Source organism: Neodiprion pinetum, chromosome 4, assembly GCF_021155775.2.
Source record: "Neodiprion pinetum isolate iyNeoPine1 chromosome 4, iyNeoPine1.2, whole genome shotgun sequence".
In the NCBI taxonomy this organism is placed as follows: domain Eukaryota; kingdom Metazoa; phylum Arthropoda; class Insecta; order Hymenoptera; family Diprionidae; genus Neodiprion; species Neodiprion pinetum.
The window spans coordinates 17,689,202-17,707,493 of NC_060235.2; the positions used below are offsets into that span (position 1 = coordinate 17,689,202).

At 40.1% G+C, this 18,292-nt stretch overlaps 1 protein-coding gene across 13 annotated transcripts; it reads right to left on the bottom strand.

Annotated features, from left to right (window-relative positions):
- Positions 1-349: 349 nt before the first annotated feature.
- On the bottom strand, positions 350-17,498 carry axo (axotactin). Of its 13 annotated transcripts, none has more exons than XR_006882569.2 (29): positions 17,102-17,498; positions 13,000-13,377; positions 12,762-12,922; positions 12,590-12,693; positions 12,150-12,502; positions 11,904-12,072; positions 11,712-11,827; positions 11,519-11,625; positions 11,091-11,436; positions 10,735-11,012; positions 10,409-10,649; positions 10,107-10,337; positions 9,609-10,019; positions 9,332-9,526; positions 8,861-9,260; positions 8,530-8,777; positions 8,178-8,453; positions 7,899-8,098; positions 7,513-7,810; positions 7,277-7,427; positions 7,037-7,202; positions 6,751-6,916; positions 6,371-6,549; positions 4,853-5,294; positions 4,690-4,769; positions 3,639-3,794; positions 2,546-2,680; positions 1,394-1,451; positions 1,165-1,248 (listed from the first exon to the last, which is right to left on the bottom strand). XR_006882569.2 is itself a non-coding variant. In XM_046620641.2 (28 exons), the coding sequence occupies exons 2-28, from the start codon at positions 13,328-13,330 to the stop codon at positions 1,182-1,184; spliced, it is 5,874 nt and encodes a 1,957-aa protein (XP_046476597.1). In that variant the 5' UTR covers positions 13,331-13,377; positions 17,102-17,498; the 3' UTR covers positions 350-1,181. The 13 variants fall into 13 exon arrangements, 10 of the variants coding, with proteins under 10 accessions (XP_046476597.1, XP_046476595.1, XP_046476591.1 ...); XR_006882570.2 differs by having other exon boundaries at positions 1,175-1,192; XM_046620641.2 differs by lacking the exon at positions 2,546-2,680 and having other exon boundaries at positions 350-1,192.
- Between the last annotated feature and the right edge of the window lie 794 nt (positions 17,499-18,292).

Consider the following 18,292-nt stretch of genomic DNA (forward strand, 5'->3'; position numbering starts at 1 on the left):
GTTAAAATGTCATTTGCTGATAAAAAAAAACTCTATCAGGGTGCAAGTTTTTTTTAGTGGCACTTGACTTTCGTCAATACTGGTGTCATATTTGTCGATTAGATTGATACTAGGATTACTCACAACCGGTAATGCAATGTTCGAATGATTCCAATAATATTATTATCACGAGAAACTTGGTTCATTCGTGTTTTAGTTTTTGTTTGGAGAAATGAAAATAGATCCTCGACCGTTGACGTGAAATCCGCGAATTATTCATAGATGGCTATAGCGAGGAAGCGGGATGATGATAATAATTGATTGCTCAGTAAAGATCGTAAAGATTCTTTATTTGAGAAAGATACACAGGTGATGCGATGTGTACAATGAGAGAAGAGAACGATAACTGAAAACTTACAGGCGAGAATACACATAGATGATACACAGATATGATTTCGCAACAGTAGAGAATAGGAAATGGATGCAGATTTGTTTTGAGTCGCGACACGGACAAGCGGCTAGATTTGAAGTAGAGACGTGAACATTACACCCGTGTGTGAGTTCATATTTGATGATGATTTGAAATACTTTTGTTTCAACTTATGCATCGCTACTTCACCGAAACAATTTTATATACGCCTTTCAAAACAACATCATCCGTTTCCGTCATTCAACGATTTTCTAGTGAATTCGAACATTCGTTCTCAATATATAGTTACCAATAGTCAAGTTCGGTATGGGGTTATTTTGGGGTTTATATACTAATCAACAAAGTCGCTAAAAACTTTCCGTCGATCGTCAACACCGATATTATTATCTCGTCAAATCTTGATTAGAATAAATACATGTCAAATGCGGTGTGTAAATATTATATTTTCCAGAATTTTTCAGCAATGAGTAAATCTTCATACGTCACTCTGTGTATCCGTCATCTTTGAAATATTTACAAAACATTTTCAAATGTACAACATACATTACAGTTAATGAAGTATAATTTTTCTAAGATAAATAATCCAAAAATTACACAACTATGTTCCTTACAATATTCATAGGTACTGTCCTCTCACTACATTCGTCGTTTTAATTGGTTGTCAAACAAATCGGTCCAGTACCGCTAATCCAGGGACAAAACTGACTCGATGGACAATCTGTTCGCAGCACTGGTTTTAAATTTCGGACATCCCTGATAGCTCACCGGATTTCTAAATATCCTCTGTGTTTCGGAAAAAAATATCGGTGACACGTTGACGATTGGTCGCTTCGTTCGGTCTGGCAGAATGAGATAGAATCGAAGTAAAAGAATTTTCAATACAGTCATTCGGACGAGTCAGTACATTTATTCATCATGTATCATTCAAGACATAAAGAAGGAAATTTTTTTTTTCGAAATACAAGATCATTAACGTTCACTCACCTTTGTGAGGGTCCTCTGATTTTCGATCTGGACTACAATTTCCCTTCTCGTGAATCATCTGTCGAAGGAAACCCGAGAACGTTAACCAATATAATTTTAATAAGTGATCGATACTCATCAGTAATCCCATTGAATATCATGAAATATTTGAAATTAATTCGTAGTATTACAGCAAAGTATAAATTTTGGAAAAGAAACTTGAGTTTTATACTCCTTAGCCATCGTTTATATGTTATTGATCTCATAAGGAAAAATGAATCACATTAACGACATTCGAATACCAAAAAATATGCGTGAGAATCATGATTAATGAGAGTGATTGAAAAGAAGCCCCGAGAATTTACTCGATTGAACAACGGAATGAAGAATAACCGATCGCATTAATTTGAATTGGGATGTTATAGCATGTGTTATTGTATATAATATCGTAAGATTGTGAACGATTGCAATTAGTAGCAAACAGTTTTTAGTTCTACGTAAATAATCCTGCATATTGAACAGGCCAGTTTATTGTAAAAAAAAATATATACATTTTGGAATAAACAGTCGATTTTTAGTGGTAGAATTTAATTTCTTTGTTTCTTTGCGTCTCCCTTCTTTAATATTGATATTACAAATTTCGTCCGTGAAAATTAACATGCCATAAAATACCATTTGCTTCAGTATTTATTCCTGAATTGTTATTCTTACATTAAATATACGCGAATTAATAACAACACCAGATTTCAGAACAAGGCACATGAAGACTAGACGTATACATGATAATACGTGTACACGCACAAACAACAGCGATTCGGATAAAGCAATAAATCTATTACATGTTTAGAGTTGCAAGACTCATCGCTTTTACTTTGTACACACAAGTATTATTGATTTACATGGTTATTAATTGTGAAATCATAAGTTATAAGCTAAACCACGATAAATAATTCCTATTATAGGCATTACCCGATGTGTGCGAAATAGCTTTATAACATGCTCGAAAATATTTTTGCATCGTGTATAAACCGCAATAATTTCATAGGTATATAGGTATGTACGTAATTCCCTAAATTACATATTATCAAAGGTACAATAAAAATAATAATAACAATAATGATAATAGTAATAATATTAAGTAGGTAATCCAAAATGATAATAAATCATATTTACTTGAGCTGTGATGTGACTTAAAGCAATTGCACCCCGTAGCTAGAATTGATAAGGCGTTTTTGGTGCTTCTGAATTTGAAATAGGGTCTAACGGTATCACATTTTCTTCAATTTTCATCCTCGACCAACGACTGATCTGAAAAATTGCCGTTGCCAGCCTCGGTTGAGTTTTCATTACAAAATCTCATCGCCCCGCACGAAATGGAAATATTTATTTACTCCCCCCTCCCGTTATACACTCTAACCTTGAATATAAAAAATTCCATCATTCCGATGATTTTGTATGTGGTGTTTTTTTTTTTTTCCTCTATTTGTCAAACGCACTTACTACCGAAAGGAATCAATTTCTGCTAAACATTTGTACGGTGCATTTCTGTAGAATACATCACATTGGATAATTCAGAAAACAAATAAAAAAAATACTTCTACCCATGTTTTTGTCTTCATCGCTAAAAAAAAATAAAAAATAAAAAATAAAGCATAAGTTAAAACTAACTTATGAATATGAAGGCTAATCTAAATACACAATATGCTAATTTTATTGTTATTTCACATATTTTGTTATCAACCCTTCAAGCAGGTTAATCTGGATCTAACGGTTTAGCGTGTAAAGCATTTGATATTTTGAACAAGTGCGAGACAAGTGTTAAATAAAAGAAAATTGGGAAATAGAAAATCACTTCCACGATACAACTGTTCAATAAACCAGCTCAAAAATCTGTGTGATAATCAAATTAAAAAGAACAAAATTTACTTGTCGATGGTGAAGAGAAAATAAAAAAATAAAAACTTTAATTACACTGTAAATTGAAGCTAACAGGTCTTCGTTGTACATGAATATTTTTGTTGTTGTTATTCGCCCGAATTTGGTTGTTGATAGAATCGAATGGCCGGTTTTTCGCCGAGACGTACTTGGTCTGAATTTCATTGATACCAGTGACGGAAAAATTCGTCTCCAGCATCTTCATTTCCGGATATAATACATCATTAGTTTCGAAACGCTGGTCAGTTTCAGCGCCGGCAGTAATAAAACTCTCCCCATTATCTGCTGCACGATCGTAAAATGATTTTCTAACCGATGACGAGTTTCTTACCGGTGCTGGTCGCACTAGAATATCATCATCTGGAACGCTGTTTCTGCTTCTATCGGTACTGTTGCTGGCGGTGCTGCTGATCTCTTCGTTGTCTTCCTCTTCTTGTTCCTCTTCGCATTCTTCGAGTTCCGGTTCCTCCCTGAGATCTTCCATCGACTGATTGTAAAGAACAGAAAAATACATCAAGAATTCTTCATTGAAAACTCCAATATTTCTTCATTATTATGCAACCTCGGGATAAATGAGTTTACATACGTATAATGTATAATCAACAATCGTCAGAAGCGCAGATTTTTTTTATTATACTCATAAACTCTTAATTATCTCTGGGGTCTCATAATAATTACCCATATAAAATTATGAGTTATCTTGCGTTTTGCAACGGGCACGCGGCGATAGGATAGTTGTTGCAAGTTCCGAAAATTATTATATTTATCTCCTTCGGTTCTTTTCTTTCCCTTCGAGTTTTAAAAAGTGTGATGCATTCTTCATTCCAAATCTAATTTTCATACTTCATATTCGTGCATTATAATAATTCAATAAATATTACATTCTTGCAGAGCATGCACATTAATTTTTGTTGCTTGGCTTAGCTCCAATTCTTTTGCTAAAACTCTAAGAATGAAACATATATAAAACATTATACACAATGTACAAGAAAATTTCTCGATCTTTAGGCTTGCATGAATTTTCTTCAACGTTAAAGTAAAAAGCTGGCTAATAACTAAAGAAAATAAAATCCAAATGATATCAAACGGTGGTCTCATTGATTTTGCAACCGTGAGAAATTGTAACTGTTCTCATTTGTATGTGTATATATATATTTATATGATTCACTCGACAACAATTCTTGATGGTTTTCAACATGTAGCAATTTAAGTACTTGAGAATGACAATAATAATCATAATACAATAACAGCTATAATAAAGTAATAATAATAATAAACTGGGAAATCTCAACGTGCATACATACATTGACATACAAGCAAATACGCGAAAGCCTTGCAAGCGATAATAATATAATTTGTAATTATAAAAAATTAGTGTTTACGAATGGATTTGGTTTCGGAGATTTAAAGACCAGGGCGGTATTTACCCCGAGCAGTTCTTTCTTTTCGTGTTCCTCATCTGCTGAAAAAAAAAAAAATTAAAAGAATAACAAATGTTTATTTATCAAGAAGAAGAAAAAGAGAACGAGTATGCAATATAATCACCTTTGAAATGCGTTTTCTTGTCGTGCAACAAGTCGATTTTCGTATCGACATTTGGTATGGTTTTATAATCCTTTGTCGCCAATGGCTTGGCGTGATGTGTACCGTTCAATTTTTTCTCATCCTCCGTTTCGACGGTCTTAAAACCGACGGTTTTTACGGCTGTCGAGGTGGGAGGGACGGCCGGAACATCATAGGAATCGCCTTGCCACCTTGATTGCGAATTAGTTGCAATATCCTCGGCGTCTCTGGCCCTGTTCTGTCTGTCTTTATGGGCACTTCTACAAACCCCATAAATACAGCCCATCACCGCAGCAGCGAGGATAATGCACAGCGCAATAAAGACGTAAGTCCCTGCGCCCTGTTCCTTCTTCGTTTCGTCGGAGCGTTGGGATTTGTAAACAACGCGATCCGGAGGTTCCTCGACCCAAGCCTTATCTCGACCCTTAACACCATGAATTTATAAGTTTTTCACTAATTTTTTTCATTTTTTATTTTAGATTACGTCAAATAAAATTTTACCGTGTCTTTTACCAACAACTCGCAGCCCATTTTCACTATAATTGTGAGCTACGAGCAGACTGCGTTAATAGTACATTATGTATCAAGGGAATAATTTACTTTTAATCGTGAGTTACATGTAGGACTTTATTCCCGCCTCAACTCTGGTAATATTATTGACTTAATAGTGGTTTCCTTTCATGTGCAAGTCTGATCTATCAGTCGGAAAACTATTCATTTTATTATTGCTTGTTATATTATTTATTATTTATTATATTATTATTGAGAGTTTATAAAAATGCAGAGAGATGTAGTTCAAAATGAAAAAGAAGACGGAAAACACGAAGAACTGAAAATTACTCTGTAAGAAATATAATCGTTTTGGTCCCGCTTTTCAGGTAAAAATTGTGAACATTATTTGACTCGAGAGTAAAAGTATTTTTCAACACTAATTGAAATGAATTTTATTGGAATAAATCGTTTTTCAGTGTCTCGAAAAATTTTAAGTATACATATATACACCGTTCAGACGTGATGTATCGTTGAAATTTTCAAATTTTGACACCTGCACTTTCGGTTACAAAATGATAAAAACATCTAGACGTGAGAGAAACAAAATTGTTACAATTTTCCCAGAGTTTTGGACTAATCAAATTGCTGTACGTTTTGGTTGACGAATTTGTCTAGAATTTAAAAACGCGAAGCATCAAAAAAACTTGGTTGATAATTCATATGATTGAGTCTGCGATACAAAACGTTTGGAAACTCAAGGCATCTTACAATTCGCACACTTTATCAGAGCAGTCATTTCAGTTGCAAATCAACTAATGACTTGATTCATTTAATCGACATGATTCAACTTGACCGATATCTGTGACTTCTGAATTCCGATTTTTTTCAAGCCTGTAATATTACAGTAGATTTTGCTCGTGATAGAATATGCAATTTAAGGAAATCAAGGTATTCTAGAACAATGCCCAGGCCATTATAAATTCGTAAATAAGTAATGTGTAGAATTACCACGCTATCGTTCCTTGGGGGTTCGAGACCTCTGGGTTGTACGTGAAAAGCGGCGCACTGAGCGCTTCGAACACCAGCTGGCATTGTGGCCCTGACAGTATCGCTACCAGTTTTGGTGAACAGCATGTATTCCTCGAGTGGTTTCATAACAGCGCCACCATTTATCGACACAACGACATCTGTAAAATAACATACAATATTGATATACACCGTAAGAAAAATCTGTCATTGATTTGCTATAGATCACAAATACTGATTCTTATAGTAGTGGCACATTTTGGTCAATTTCAACACCACGGATTTTTTTTCAGTGTGCACTGAGTTAGATATTTGTAAAGAAGTTTAAACTCTTCGCTTGGTCAACGGGGCTTTGAACGTACTGCTAAGACAACCGGTGTATCCCTTGTAAGCGGTGAATCTGGGATCTGTGGTGTTCAAACCGCCCAATTGTATTTCATTCGCTCCTCCAGGATTATCCAGATTTGACTCATTGTCCGCGGCGAAACTCAAAACTGGATTTGACAACGGAACCGCCTCCCTGTCGATCTATTGAGGAATATTCACATAAAAAAGACAAGGATAACATCAGTTATTTGCAGGATCTTATTTCTTCAACATTCCAATTCGAAGGGAGTGGAACTCGAAATAAGACATTTATCAACGAACCAGCAGCGTTGTCGTGTTATTATTTCTCTCGTAGTAAACACTGTGCCTTGCGCCATTCAAAAAGTTTCTGTCGTTGATGCGAACAGCGTAGGCAGAGCCTTCTCTGTCCTCTTCGAATATCAGATGACCCTCGGATGTTAAAGCAACGAGTAAATAGTAGCTTCTTCTAAACAGAGATTAAGGAAATTCAAATTTTATTAACGAAACGAGGAACCTCTGAATTACAGACTGATCACTTACTTGTTTTCAGTCTGCAGAAGCAACAGTGCCATAGTTCTTTGCCTCAAATCATTGCTGGAGAACGCCAATTGTATTTTTACCTGATTCACTTCGCCGTCCAGGTCAAACTCCCTCTGAACAACGCTTTCACCGCTGAATTCGGCACCCTTTTCTGGAAAAAAAATAAAAATTTCGTGACCAAAGAAGCGAAGTAAAAGCAACAGCAGTTTCAACTCAAACAATCACTGGTTACTCACCTTCGGCACAATTCTCCCCAAAATACGAGGTGTGCTCACAATTACAAGACGACTCCTGTCTCCTGAAATCCTCCGTGCATATACCGAGATTCTTGCAGGGTGCAGCGTCGCATTTCATGTGACAATTCGCTATTAAGCCTTTGCTACCTTCTTGGTAAGCCTCGCTCGCCAATTGAGGCAAGGGGACCAAATACTCGCCGATCCTCAGACCCCGGAGACAGCCAACATATCCTTGGATCGCCTCACCTTTTTTACCAACTCTGAGTAAGTTGTCAGGATCAAAACCGCCGAGGTTCACCTGACCGAATAACGATAATTTTTAGTATCCTTAAGGTTGCCGAAAGCGGAAAACGATTCCACAGCGTCACTTTGTGGTTTAAAATCACCTGAAAATAGCTGGTCGGTGGAGCCGGCGGTCTTTGGGGCGCGAGAACCTCTTTCTCAGGATTTATCCAAGGCTTGTTAGAGTACGAGTTCAGTAAAATTGGAACCGCGTCGAGAGTGACGTTGGCTTCATTAACATGAACAGTCGTGTTCTTTTCAGTTCTGATAATGGCTATTTGCACCGAATCGCCGGTACTAGCACCTAAAAAACAAATCAGCACTAGCACTAAACTTCTGGAAAATTATAAGCGATTGAAACTCCCAGATACTGTCATCCTCACCTGGATAATCGACGGTAACGTTTCTTATTTCATTACCAGAATTGAAAAGGTATACGATACTGCTCCCGTTCGAAATGTAAAGGTGCAAGAAATTGTTCAAATGATCATTCGCGTACAGAATTAAAGAATTCGCATCGTACGTCCTAATGTTGATCAATATATTTTCCAGAAACATTCCCTTTAGCAGAAGTTTCTCCTCGTCATCTTCGTTACCGATATAATTTTTCTTCACCAAAGCCTCCGGTGACGTGAACGTCAGTGCAGCGTTATTTATATCTGTAACAAAACGATTACACATACAGAGATGAATTTTTCAAAGTTCTTCTGTCACTTTATTTCCAACCAAACTTACTCGTTTCGCAATAGGTTCCCAGGTGTGCCCATTTGTTTTTGCAAACGCATTCAAAGTTGCTCCAAAGTTCAACGCATCTGGCACCATTTTGACATTTGTTCGGTTGACAGGAAGGCTTGCAATCCTTAATTATTTCGGAAAGATGAACGGACATGTAGCTGTGTATGTCTAAAATTTCACCATTTACAACCAAACCTCGAAAGCATCCGATAAGCCCCTGTCGTACGGAAGAGGTTTTGAGGTGTTCTCTGAAAATAGGAGTAAAGTCATATTTTACAATGTTTTCCGCATTCAAATTTCGGTAATTCCTTTCCATACAAAAATCACATACGCGGTCGCACCACCGATAAACATGGACCCTTCAAAAGGTCCAAACTCCTCCTCGGAAAGTAAATCGACCATTTCAGAATCGGTGTTGATCATAAACCTGACATGATAGTCGTTATAATCAATCCAAATCTTTTGCCATTCTCCATTGTTGAGTTTTCTCCGGCTTTTAACCTCGATTTCACGGCACTGTCCAGTATTCAATGTGAAATTGAATGTCAATAGATAGTCCGATGTCAAAGCGACCATGAACGACGGATAGTTGCTCCTTATCGGTGGCTGATAGAGCAAGATTGCCTTTTCGCCTGTCGTTCGAAAACTGAAGGCTATGTCACCTTTCCGCCAACCTGGTACTTCGATGTAAGACTGCGACGTTGTGAAGGTAACGACATACTTTTGTGTGTCTATAAGATTTCAATTTCACATTACCGTTGTGCATCGTAAGTCAGACTGTAATAAAATCCGATCCACTCACTTGTTTCGACGCACTCCAAAGGTCCCAGAGTAATTCTACCCCGAGCATCAACGTCCAAGTCACTTTGCTGGAGAAACACCAATTCTGTAATTCCCAACGATTCAGGAGTCTCGTAGTAACCTTCATCGGAAAGCCATTTACCGGCAGAAACGTCACAATTGCAACTGAGTTTGGGATTAACACATGTTCTGTTCACTGTTGAAATGTGAGAAAAAAAGTTAACAACAAAAAACAACGTACTGTTACCCGTATTAATCAACAATGCATTCAAACTTACTTCCGCAAGGACAAGAGCCGCGACTAACATTGCCAATGTAGTCGACAGTGACGCCTTTGGACCCCCGAAACCAAGTAGCACTGTGCAGTTCAACGGGCGCCTTGTAACAATCGTATTTGAGATATTGACTGCAGTACAACGAGTGAGATATCAACTCCTGTAGCATTTCGGCTGTGAATTCCCGGTACTTAATGCTGTACGAGAAGTCTTCCTTTTGGTCAATAGACCTGACGTCCACTTGAGAGGGAAGATTATGCTCGACGATGGTCTTCGTCGAGTCTTCGATGGACTGAAATTCGCACTTCACAAGCGCCGGGGGAAATCGACCGTTTCCGTCGATGTCGATTCGGTACACATCGTCCTTGGTGTATCCCAGAAGGGCTAATTCCTCGCAAGTTTTTCGATACTCGGCTGAAAGGATATGATAGTAAGACGCGGGAGTTCACAGGACGACGTTAAGTCTGATTTAACTCGTAGTCGACGTTTCCATTTCATTACCAAAATGGCAGTTTGTCCCCCTGTAACCGGTCTCTTTGCAGTCGCAAGTGATTCTGTCCACTTCTACGGAACATTTGCCACCGTGTTCGCACCTGTTCGGCCTCTTGCATGGATCTACGAACTGACAATTATCCAACGCAACCTCACCAACGACTCTCTCAGTGTTGACAACGTGCCTTGGTTCTATCCGATGATCGTTCACTCTGATTTCCCTCATGCAACCGACCAATCCTGTGGTGATAAAAATATTAGATAAACGGATAGAGGCTTTGAAAAAAATATTCCGACCGAGATATACGCACCCATGTTAGTTTTACCACTGCCGATAATAACCCTGTCACCGAGTTCAAATGCCATGGCAAAAAGTTTGCTCTTTTTGTTTCTGTAATCAACTTGTAAACTCAATTCTCCTTTGGTGTAATTCAGTTCAACGGCATGCCAAGATGTATTATGAGGTGGAAAATGTACCGACGTTATGTGGGTGACATTATTTTTCACGTCTGGAACGAGCTCAAAACGAATTTCATCGTTCACCAAACGAACCTACGAATCACAGTTACATGATTGTAAAAGGAAAAAATGTCGCAATTTTACATACGTGTTAAAAATTACGCATCGGATAATTTACCTCCCAGTAGCCAATTCCGTCGATGTTCTTGGTATCACTAGACGCCAGGACGGCCAGAGGCTTCGAGCTTTTGAAATCGAAATTCAACTTCAAGGAGTTAGACTCAGTATTCGGCCACCAAATGTGACTTCCAGCGAAAGGATACGTTATCGGTATCACCTCGACGTCAGCCTCATAATACTCGGGTTCCAATATCCCGATGTAATGGACCATCGGATTCGACCGTTTCAGTTCGTATATGATGGACTTGTCGTTGAAGAAAACGTACTTGAACGAGCCTGCGAAAGAGTCAGCGATAAATCGTCGATTAACCCAATGAGAATAGAAATTAAAGATACAGTTTCACCGTTAAGTACCCGCAAAGTTATTGTGAGAAACGAGTCCCTTTTTTTTGTGGAGCTCAGGTCCGCCTCCGATGTAAATTTCGGGATCAATGATCATGTTGTAATTCTCTCCGGGCACTTCAAGCACCTTCGACTCGTCGTTAAGACTTACAAATACCAAAGGTCCGTTGTGGTATATGGTCAAATTGTTCCAGTGGTTCGACGTCACGTCGTCGCCCATCACTGTTTGTATCTTTGAATCATGGCCGAAATCCAGCTCGATGTTGACTGATCGGTTCTTTATCGATGCCGCGACGTAATGAGCGGTTCCCTCAATCTCTCCGGACGCGTAAAACAACGCCGAGTCGTCCCATCTGGTCTGTACACCAAGGATGAGAAACAAGAAATCAATTGGTGAATTAGCCGTTCATCGTCTATTTCTAACGATGCACTTAACATACCTTGAACGCGAGACTAATCCTATTCACGGAGGAATGCACCCGATCCTTCCAATCATATACTCGAAAAGAAACGAAGGACGAGCCTCTCAGTGTGAGAATGGTCGCAGCTAGAAAAAAAATTAGATACTTTTGAGTGTTATAGCAGCCGTAAAACAAAACTAACGCATCTACGTCAATTCGCTGAATCACTTACTGTAAACGTCGCATCTTTCCCCTTCGTATTTCGTCCCGAAACAGTCGCAAGTCAAGCTGTTATAGTGATTTACACACTGACTACCAACGAAGCAGAGATTCTCCCGTGTTCTGCACCTGGATTTTTGAAACGTCGATTAACTCGCGAATTAGCCGATCAACTTACATTATACGTAATCAGCACTCGTCTTACTTGTCCACACAACCCTCCTTGACGTTCTCATGTTTTGTGGCGATCAGAGGTCTTATGGGCAGCAAATCGCTCGCCGATTTGCCGGAACTCAATACCATGTCTCTGATGCACCCAACGAACGATTCAATTATATATTTCACACCGTGAAGCTTTTCCTCCGAGCTCAAACCTGCAATGAAACAAACACTTAAGCACCAATTCGAAAATTCTCACCTACACTGATAAGAACCGACCAATAATAAGTACCTCCAATCAGTACGACGGAAGCCAACTCTTCGGAGACTCCGTAATTGACTTCGGCTTCGAGGACCTCGAGGTTCGTTTCCTCTTGCGTCTCATCGACTCTGGCGATGAGTTTAGCCCCGTGAACATCGATCCTTACTAAAACACTGTGCCACTCGTCTCTGTTGAGACCTTCGCCAACGGTAAGGCTAGTCGACTTCTTTCCAAACACATGGACCACCTTGAGCTGGCCCTTTTCAACAATCACGTACAACGCGTAAGGATCCAGACTATCCGGCCGGTCCTTGACACTGTGATAGACTAGTAGGCCGTGGGGTAATTTCGTTCGAAATTTGAACGATATCTCACGACACAGCCTGCAGAAACGATCAGATTGTTTTTAAGAAAACTCTCAATCCCCAAATGAGTAACGAGATTTTGAGGCTAACTGCAGGCCGACTGACCTTAGCTGAAAAGTTTTGATACCGCTTCCATCGATCTGAATGAAGGTGTTGTTCTGGGCGAACATGAACGTCTTCTCGTGACCAGATTCCATGAAGGTAAGTTCCTGTGGCGATAAGAAATCGATTCGTCAGATACAGCGATCAAAGTGTCGCACATTAAATTCGGACGTACCTTTCCTCTCTTGTGCTTCGGAACAGGTGGCTTCGTGGGTTTCGGCGGTGAGAAAGTTGGCGGTGGGATTTTCTTGGTAGTCGGCGACGGCGCGGCGGTGGTCGAAGTGCTGGTGGTGACGAAGACGCTGCCCTTGGTGACCATGTAGGGTGGCAGAGTGTCTGCAACAGGATACAAAAGTCCTTTACAACTGAACTCTAGTCCTTGCGTGTCGGAAACCGAAACCTAAATCACTCACGATCCGGACCACCGACGCAGTAGTGAAGACATTCGATTTCCGAGTCGAATCTGTTCTCGTTGCCGAGACAACCGCCGTACACGAAGGTCCTGCACTTCCCCCTGGCCTTGTTGAAGGTCCATTTGTGAATGTAGTACTTGCAGGGCCCGGGCTCCGTGCCGACGAGACAGCGGTCTGGGAGTGTCCGCTTTGGGATCGCAGTTGTGGCCTCACTCACCTCGATCATTTCGGACTCCGCAGGGTCAGGCACGCTTCCGGAAGCGGGCAACGAAGGGTCGAGGACTAGGAGGACCCCCAGGACGCCCAGGAGCCTCAATATGGGCGACAACATCGTGATTCATCCGTTGAATTTCGGGTGAATCGACTGATTGACGCGTGCTGAAAACAGCGGAGAATAAGAACGATTCGAAGGATATGCTTCAACTGCAGTGCCGCAATGATCAGGGACAACGGGGACTGGTTTCAACAAAGGATTTTCACCGTACGTCGGCCGCACGCGCAGCGGGAAGTCGTAAATTGTAAGATATTACGGAAACTATTAATAATTCATCGGCGGTAGCCACCAGCTGCTCCCTAGGAATATAAGGTACACAAAGATTTTTATCTTCCTTCGGTACGGGGTGTCTGATCCTTTCTTTCAACCTTTCGTGGCGGCTTGGATACACCTCTATCCATTTGTATTCTTCAGGACGGAGGGACACTTGCGCACGTGCGGTGTTTCCGGTACGTTACATCTACATCAAAATATATATACCCGGCCATAAGTGTTTCCACAAAACTCTAAATAACTCGTGGCGTATGCGCTTGAAAGTTTGAGACTTCGTTCTGGTCGTTCAACAGTTATATTCACATCCTAGAAGCATCGAGATATACAACGTGGAATAATTGAAATTGTAGAATAAGAAAAGAATAACAGTCATAATAATAATTCTTTAACTGTCAATTTGAACGACGATTTTCTCAAACTACCTACAGTGGAAACAAGAGAAGAGGGTACTTAGACCTTGGCTAGCATGGTATATAACATCATCGTCATTGACATGACTAATTCAGCTTCCTGAGGCAATTGCAGCGCGGAGTTTGAGACACCGGCCGGCGCACTGTTCTTTAGACGGTTTTGCGTAAGATTCAACCCTTACCAACGAGTCCTCAAGACTTCTTTGCAGAAAATTACTTGCGAATCAGTGACTGAATATCGATTTGCTATCCTAAAGCGATGATCGGTTAAAAATCTGCACAAAAAATTGGAGGGAAACGAAAAGAACACAACGACGATTCATAGAATCAAATCCGTCCTGACAATCATTACAGATGTTTTATTTTTCGTTTTCTTGAAACTGGAATATAACACGATGAGGTTGCACTTGGCGTTTAAGGCGTCAATTGATGCCCACTTATACGAGACGCTTCTCATCCGCGGAAGTGCCAACGAATATATAGTATATAAACCCGTTTAATTCGTTTAGCTGGAGACGTTCCTCTTTCTCAGCTTCCATACTCTTCGTATATTATTATATTATTCAATATACATGCATATTTCTCAGTTTCCGGATGACGAGTCAGTTAAACGATTTCCTCAATGATGAGTGTGATCTGGTGACATCATGTACCGGGCAAAATGATAACTCGGTGCATCGTCTTCTCGGAGGAAGAAATTGGCCATATTACCAGACCTTGATTCGGTTCTCGAAGAATTCATTGAAGTCAATTCTTAGCGTGATTATAAAACCGCCGTTCAAAGGGGATTCCCTGCACTGTTTCATTTGCTGCGATTCACCCGTAAAATTGCACAATTATCTGACAAATTTTGTGACACCCATGTAGAAAAAATCCTCGAACGCATATTTTGCCATCTATTCGCAATATGCTGCAAGAATGCAACGCAGAGCCATAAATCTAGTTTGAATATACTTTCGCGTCTCTTCGCTAATCAAGATTTCTATTATACCTATCACTGTCCAACCACGCGACCGTGTCAAGGCACGGTTGATGTTACATATAGCGCGTTGAAGTGACCTAGAGTTAAAGTAGTAGCTGTCACAAACACACCTGCAACAGTGTCATATGTGCAAAAGGGGTTTTCACCAGAGGTCATTGTACAAAAACGATGAACAAATAGTAACGAGAAATTGAAAATCCTCATCAGAAGCCAATTATACGTGAACGTGGACGTTAAGCTTGAATCCTGGAAGCCTTCTCGCGGTACTGCATGAAAGATACTGAAAAGTTTGCAGGGAAAAACCACCCGGAGAACAAATCTCGGTATAAGAGAGCTTTAGCGCCGTGTACCCAGCAGATCAGATCGCGCCGATGCAGAAGTAGGATGTGACGTCAGCGCGCGCTTAGACGTCGAAAAGGGGGGAATAGGAGACAATCAATTGTCTTCACTGACGCTCCTGCCGGCGGCTCTGCACACATCTGCAGACCCGTGGATCACGAGCACGAATTCATTCGTACGTACGGAGCTGCACACACGAGAAGACCAACTCGTCACTACTCGCCGGTTGTTGCCGTTGCCATTGTCGTCTGCAGGTCGCATTGGCCGCTGTCAATGCTGCTTGATTCTTTCGAGCCGCTGATCTCGCCACTGGTAACAAACTCGCAGCAGTGTAACCGAACAACGTGCTGATCAGCGCTGCATCATCATACAGTAAAACGCACCTACTCACATGATCGCAGGCAGTAGTTCGTGACCAACGAGCGTTGATCACGACGAGCTGACTCTCGCAGCATCCACATCGCTCACTCTCACTCGCTCTTTCTCTCATTCCCATATCTGAGTCCCTGTTCATAGTTTATTGACATTTATTGTAATCGTTGTATTTTTTACCAGACGGTTAATTCGTTCTAATGTAATTTTTCCGCTGCATTCCAATTACTCTATATACCTACACACTGTACGCGAGGTCCTAGAACTCTTCTTTCCCCTTTCTCTCACTGCCCGCTAGACCGAATATTCGATTCGATTTCACCCCCCGCCCGTTAGCGATATGCTTCTCTCCTCTTTCGCGTCCCGTTGGCTTAGATTTGATTTCGACCGTCGTTATAGATACAGGTGTCACCTCCATTCTCACGTTCGCGCGTTATTGTATCTACTATGCGGTCGCTAAACCGATTAGATGACCTCCGATTCTTAAAATACTGGCCCAACTACATAAGTAGAATGAGGTAAACCTGTAATACGTGGCTTTTAGTGGTACGGAAAAAGTCGATATATCGAACAGGTAATTTGCTACGTATGGTGTGAAACCTGCAACTAGACGATTTATGCTTATTATACATTTGTGTTATTCGATGTGTACCTTTATAGGTGTAAATTATAACAGAGATTAAATCTTATCGCATTTATACCATTCTGTATCCTTTATTTTATCCTCAATTTTTTTTTGCATATTCTTGCTTTCTAAGCACGTTTTTTTCTTTTTTTTTTTTCTTGTAGTAGTTTTACATTGAGCGTGAGAAGCTAATGAATTGAGAAAAATCCAAACAAAACGATCTGAACCCGCGAAATAAGTTGTAGTATAGTTTTCGGTTTCATCAGGTCAACTGATCTGCATTCGAAAAACTACAAATATTATAACAACGGTTCCCAGTGGCTTACTATTTTTTGGAATTGAAACTGAAACAAGCTTCCTTTATATGGAAATTTCATGCGTATATGATCAATGTTTGTTTCTCTTGTCACTTGCATCGTAAGTCATTGGCGCATAAAACTTGCTAAGAAAGGAAACTTGGTCCAGTTTTGATTCCAAAAAAAAAAATAGTGAGCCACTGAGTACCCATTAATGAACATTACTTTACATGATACACATTACAAAAAAATTAAAAACAATCGAAAACCGGCATAAATTTAATCAAAATTAATTTTCATTCACACGTAGCATGATGTTAAAAATATCGACCTAGCTTAAAGTGACAAGAATAAAAAAGAGAATCGCTGCAACTAGCCAGTTAGCTTGTACGCTGCACCTCAACAATTAGAATCGTTTAGCGATCGTGACCGTGAATGACAAACATTGCTAACAGTACCTGAACAATTACGTGATGCAGGTAGCCTGAATTCACACCATACTACGATATAAAATGATGGTGCAATACTTACAATAGTCTACTCCTAGACCCGGCATCAGATTACACTGGTTTAATCGCGCGGTCAGATTGCGTTTTTACCGCTACAGTTTCAGGTGTCGCAAAATTAAAACGCGTTGTCCGTTGTTTATGTAATTTCTTGATATTTTATCTCGAAGATTAATACCAACGAAAAAAAAAAAGATTGACCTGAGACGGCAGGTGTGAGGTGGATAAAATATTGCGAGCACCGAGATGTAAAAAACGAAAATGAAGATGAATTAGTGATAAAAAAAAAATCCAAAAAATTTTAAACCGAGTAGAATATTCATTTAAACCCATATAGACGAGGATATTTTCTCGTCGCGCTTAGACTGCACGAGGTTGGCCCGGTTAATCTCCGAGGCGCCGCAGCATGCTGCATGCACGCCCACGACCGACAGACTGACCATCACTCCTGCTCATCTCCGTAGTTCAAATCTATTCCTTGTTGCCTCCTGGTCAAGTTCCCCGCCGCCCCCGCCCAACTAACGCGCAACCTCGAATCCATCAACTCGAGCGCGGTTTTGTTCGAACCTCGATTCTAGCACCAATATTAAACCCAGCACCAACAGTGATCCACTCACCCGCCCACCCATCCATCCATTCATCCAGCCATCCATCCAACCATCGAATCAATCAGCTCCCCTGAACATGACCGTCGCATGCAGAGTAGATACAAAAAAAAAGACGTATTCATATTACACCACGTTACAAGTTATCCGCGTACAGAAACTTGTTCACCGACACCTTTCACATTATATTTGTAATCAGATCATAGATTTTATTGCATTGAAAGATTTATTCGGCAAAGAGAGAATGAGGGAGAAATAAAATTATACGTTATGAGAAATTGTCACTAGCACAACGCTGGATTCGAAAAAATTGCTTGCCATCGGTTTACAAAAATTTTTATTTCGATTTTTAAGAAAACAAAAATCATTTTCCGCGTGCAACGATTTGGTTTCACAAGCGTGCGTCGAGCTTTTATAATCTGCATTGCCAGAAACAGTAATCAATGGTTTGTTAAACCGCGGGCACCCGAGCGAAGAATGAGAAACCGATTGATATAATAAGCATACGCATAATGATCCAGCGACATCGGCAATTACAGAAACTTGAAATTTGTCACGTGACATAAGTGCATTAAGCAGGTAAAGTTCAGTATAACAGCAAGTAAGGATTT

Coding starts and splice junctions, on each gene's coding strand:
- axo (XM_046620635.2), bottom strand. CDS start 13,330: ATGTTGTCGCCCATATTGAGGCTCCTGGGCGTCCTGGGGGTCCTCCTA. Junction 11,437..11,518: donor GGATTAGTCTCGCGTTCAAG/GTATGTTAAGTG, acceptor CTTGGTGTACAG/ACCAGATGGGACGACTCGGC. Junction 10,338..10,408: donor CAGTGGTAAAACTAACATGG/GTGCGTATATCT, acceptor TTATCACCACAG/GATTGGTCGGTTGCATGAGG.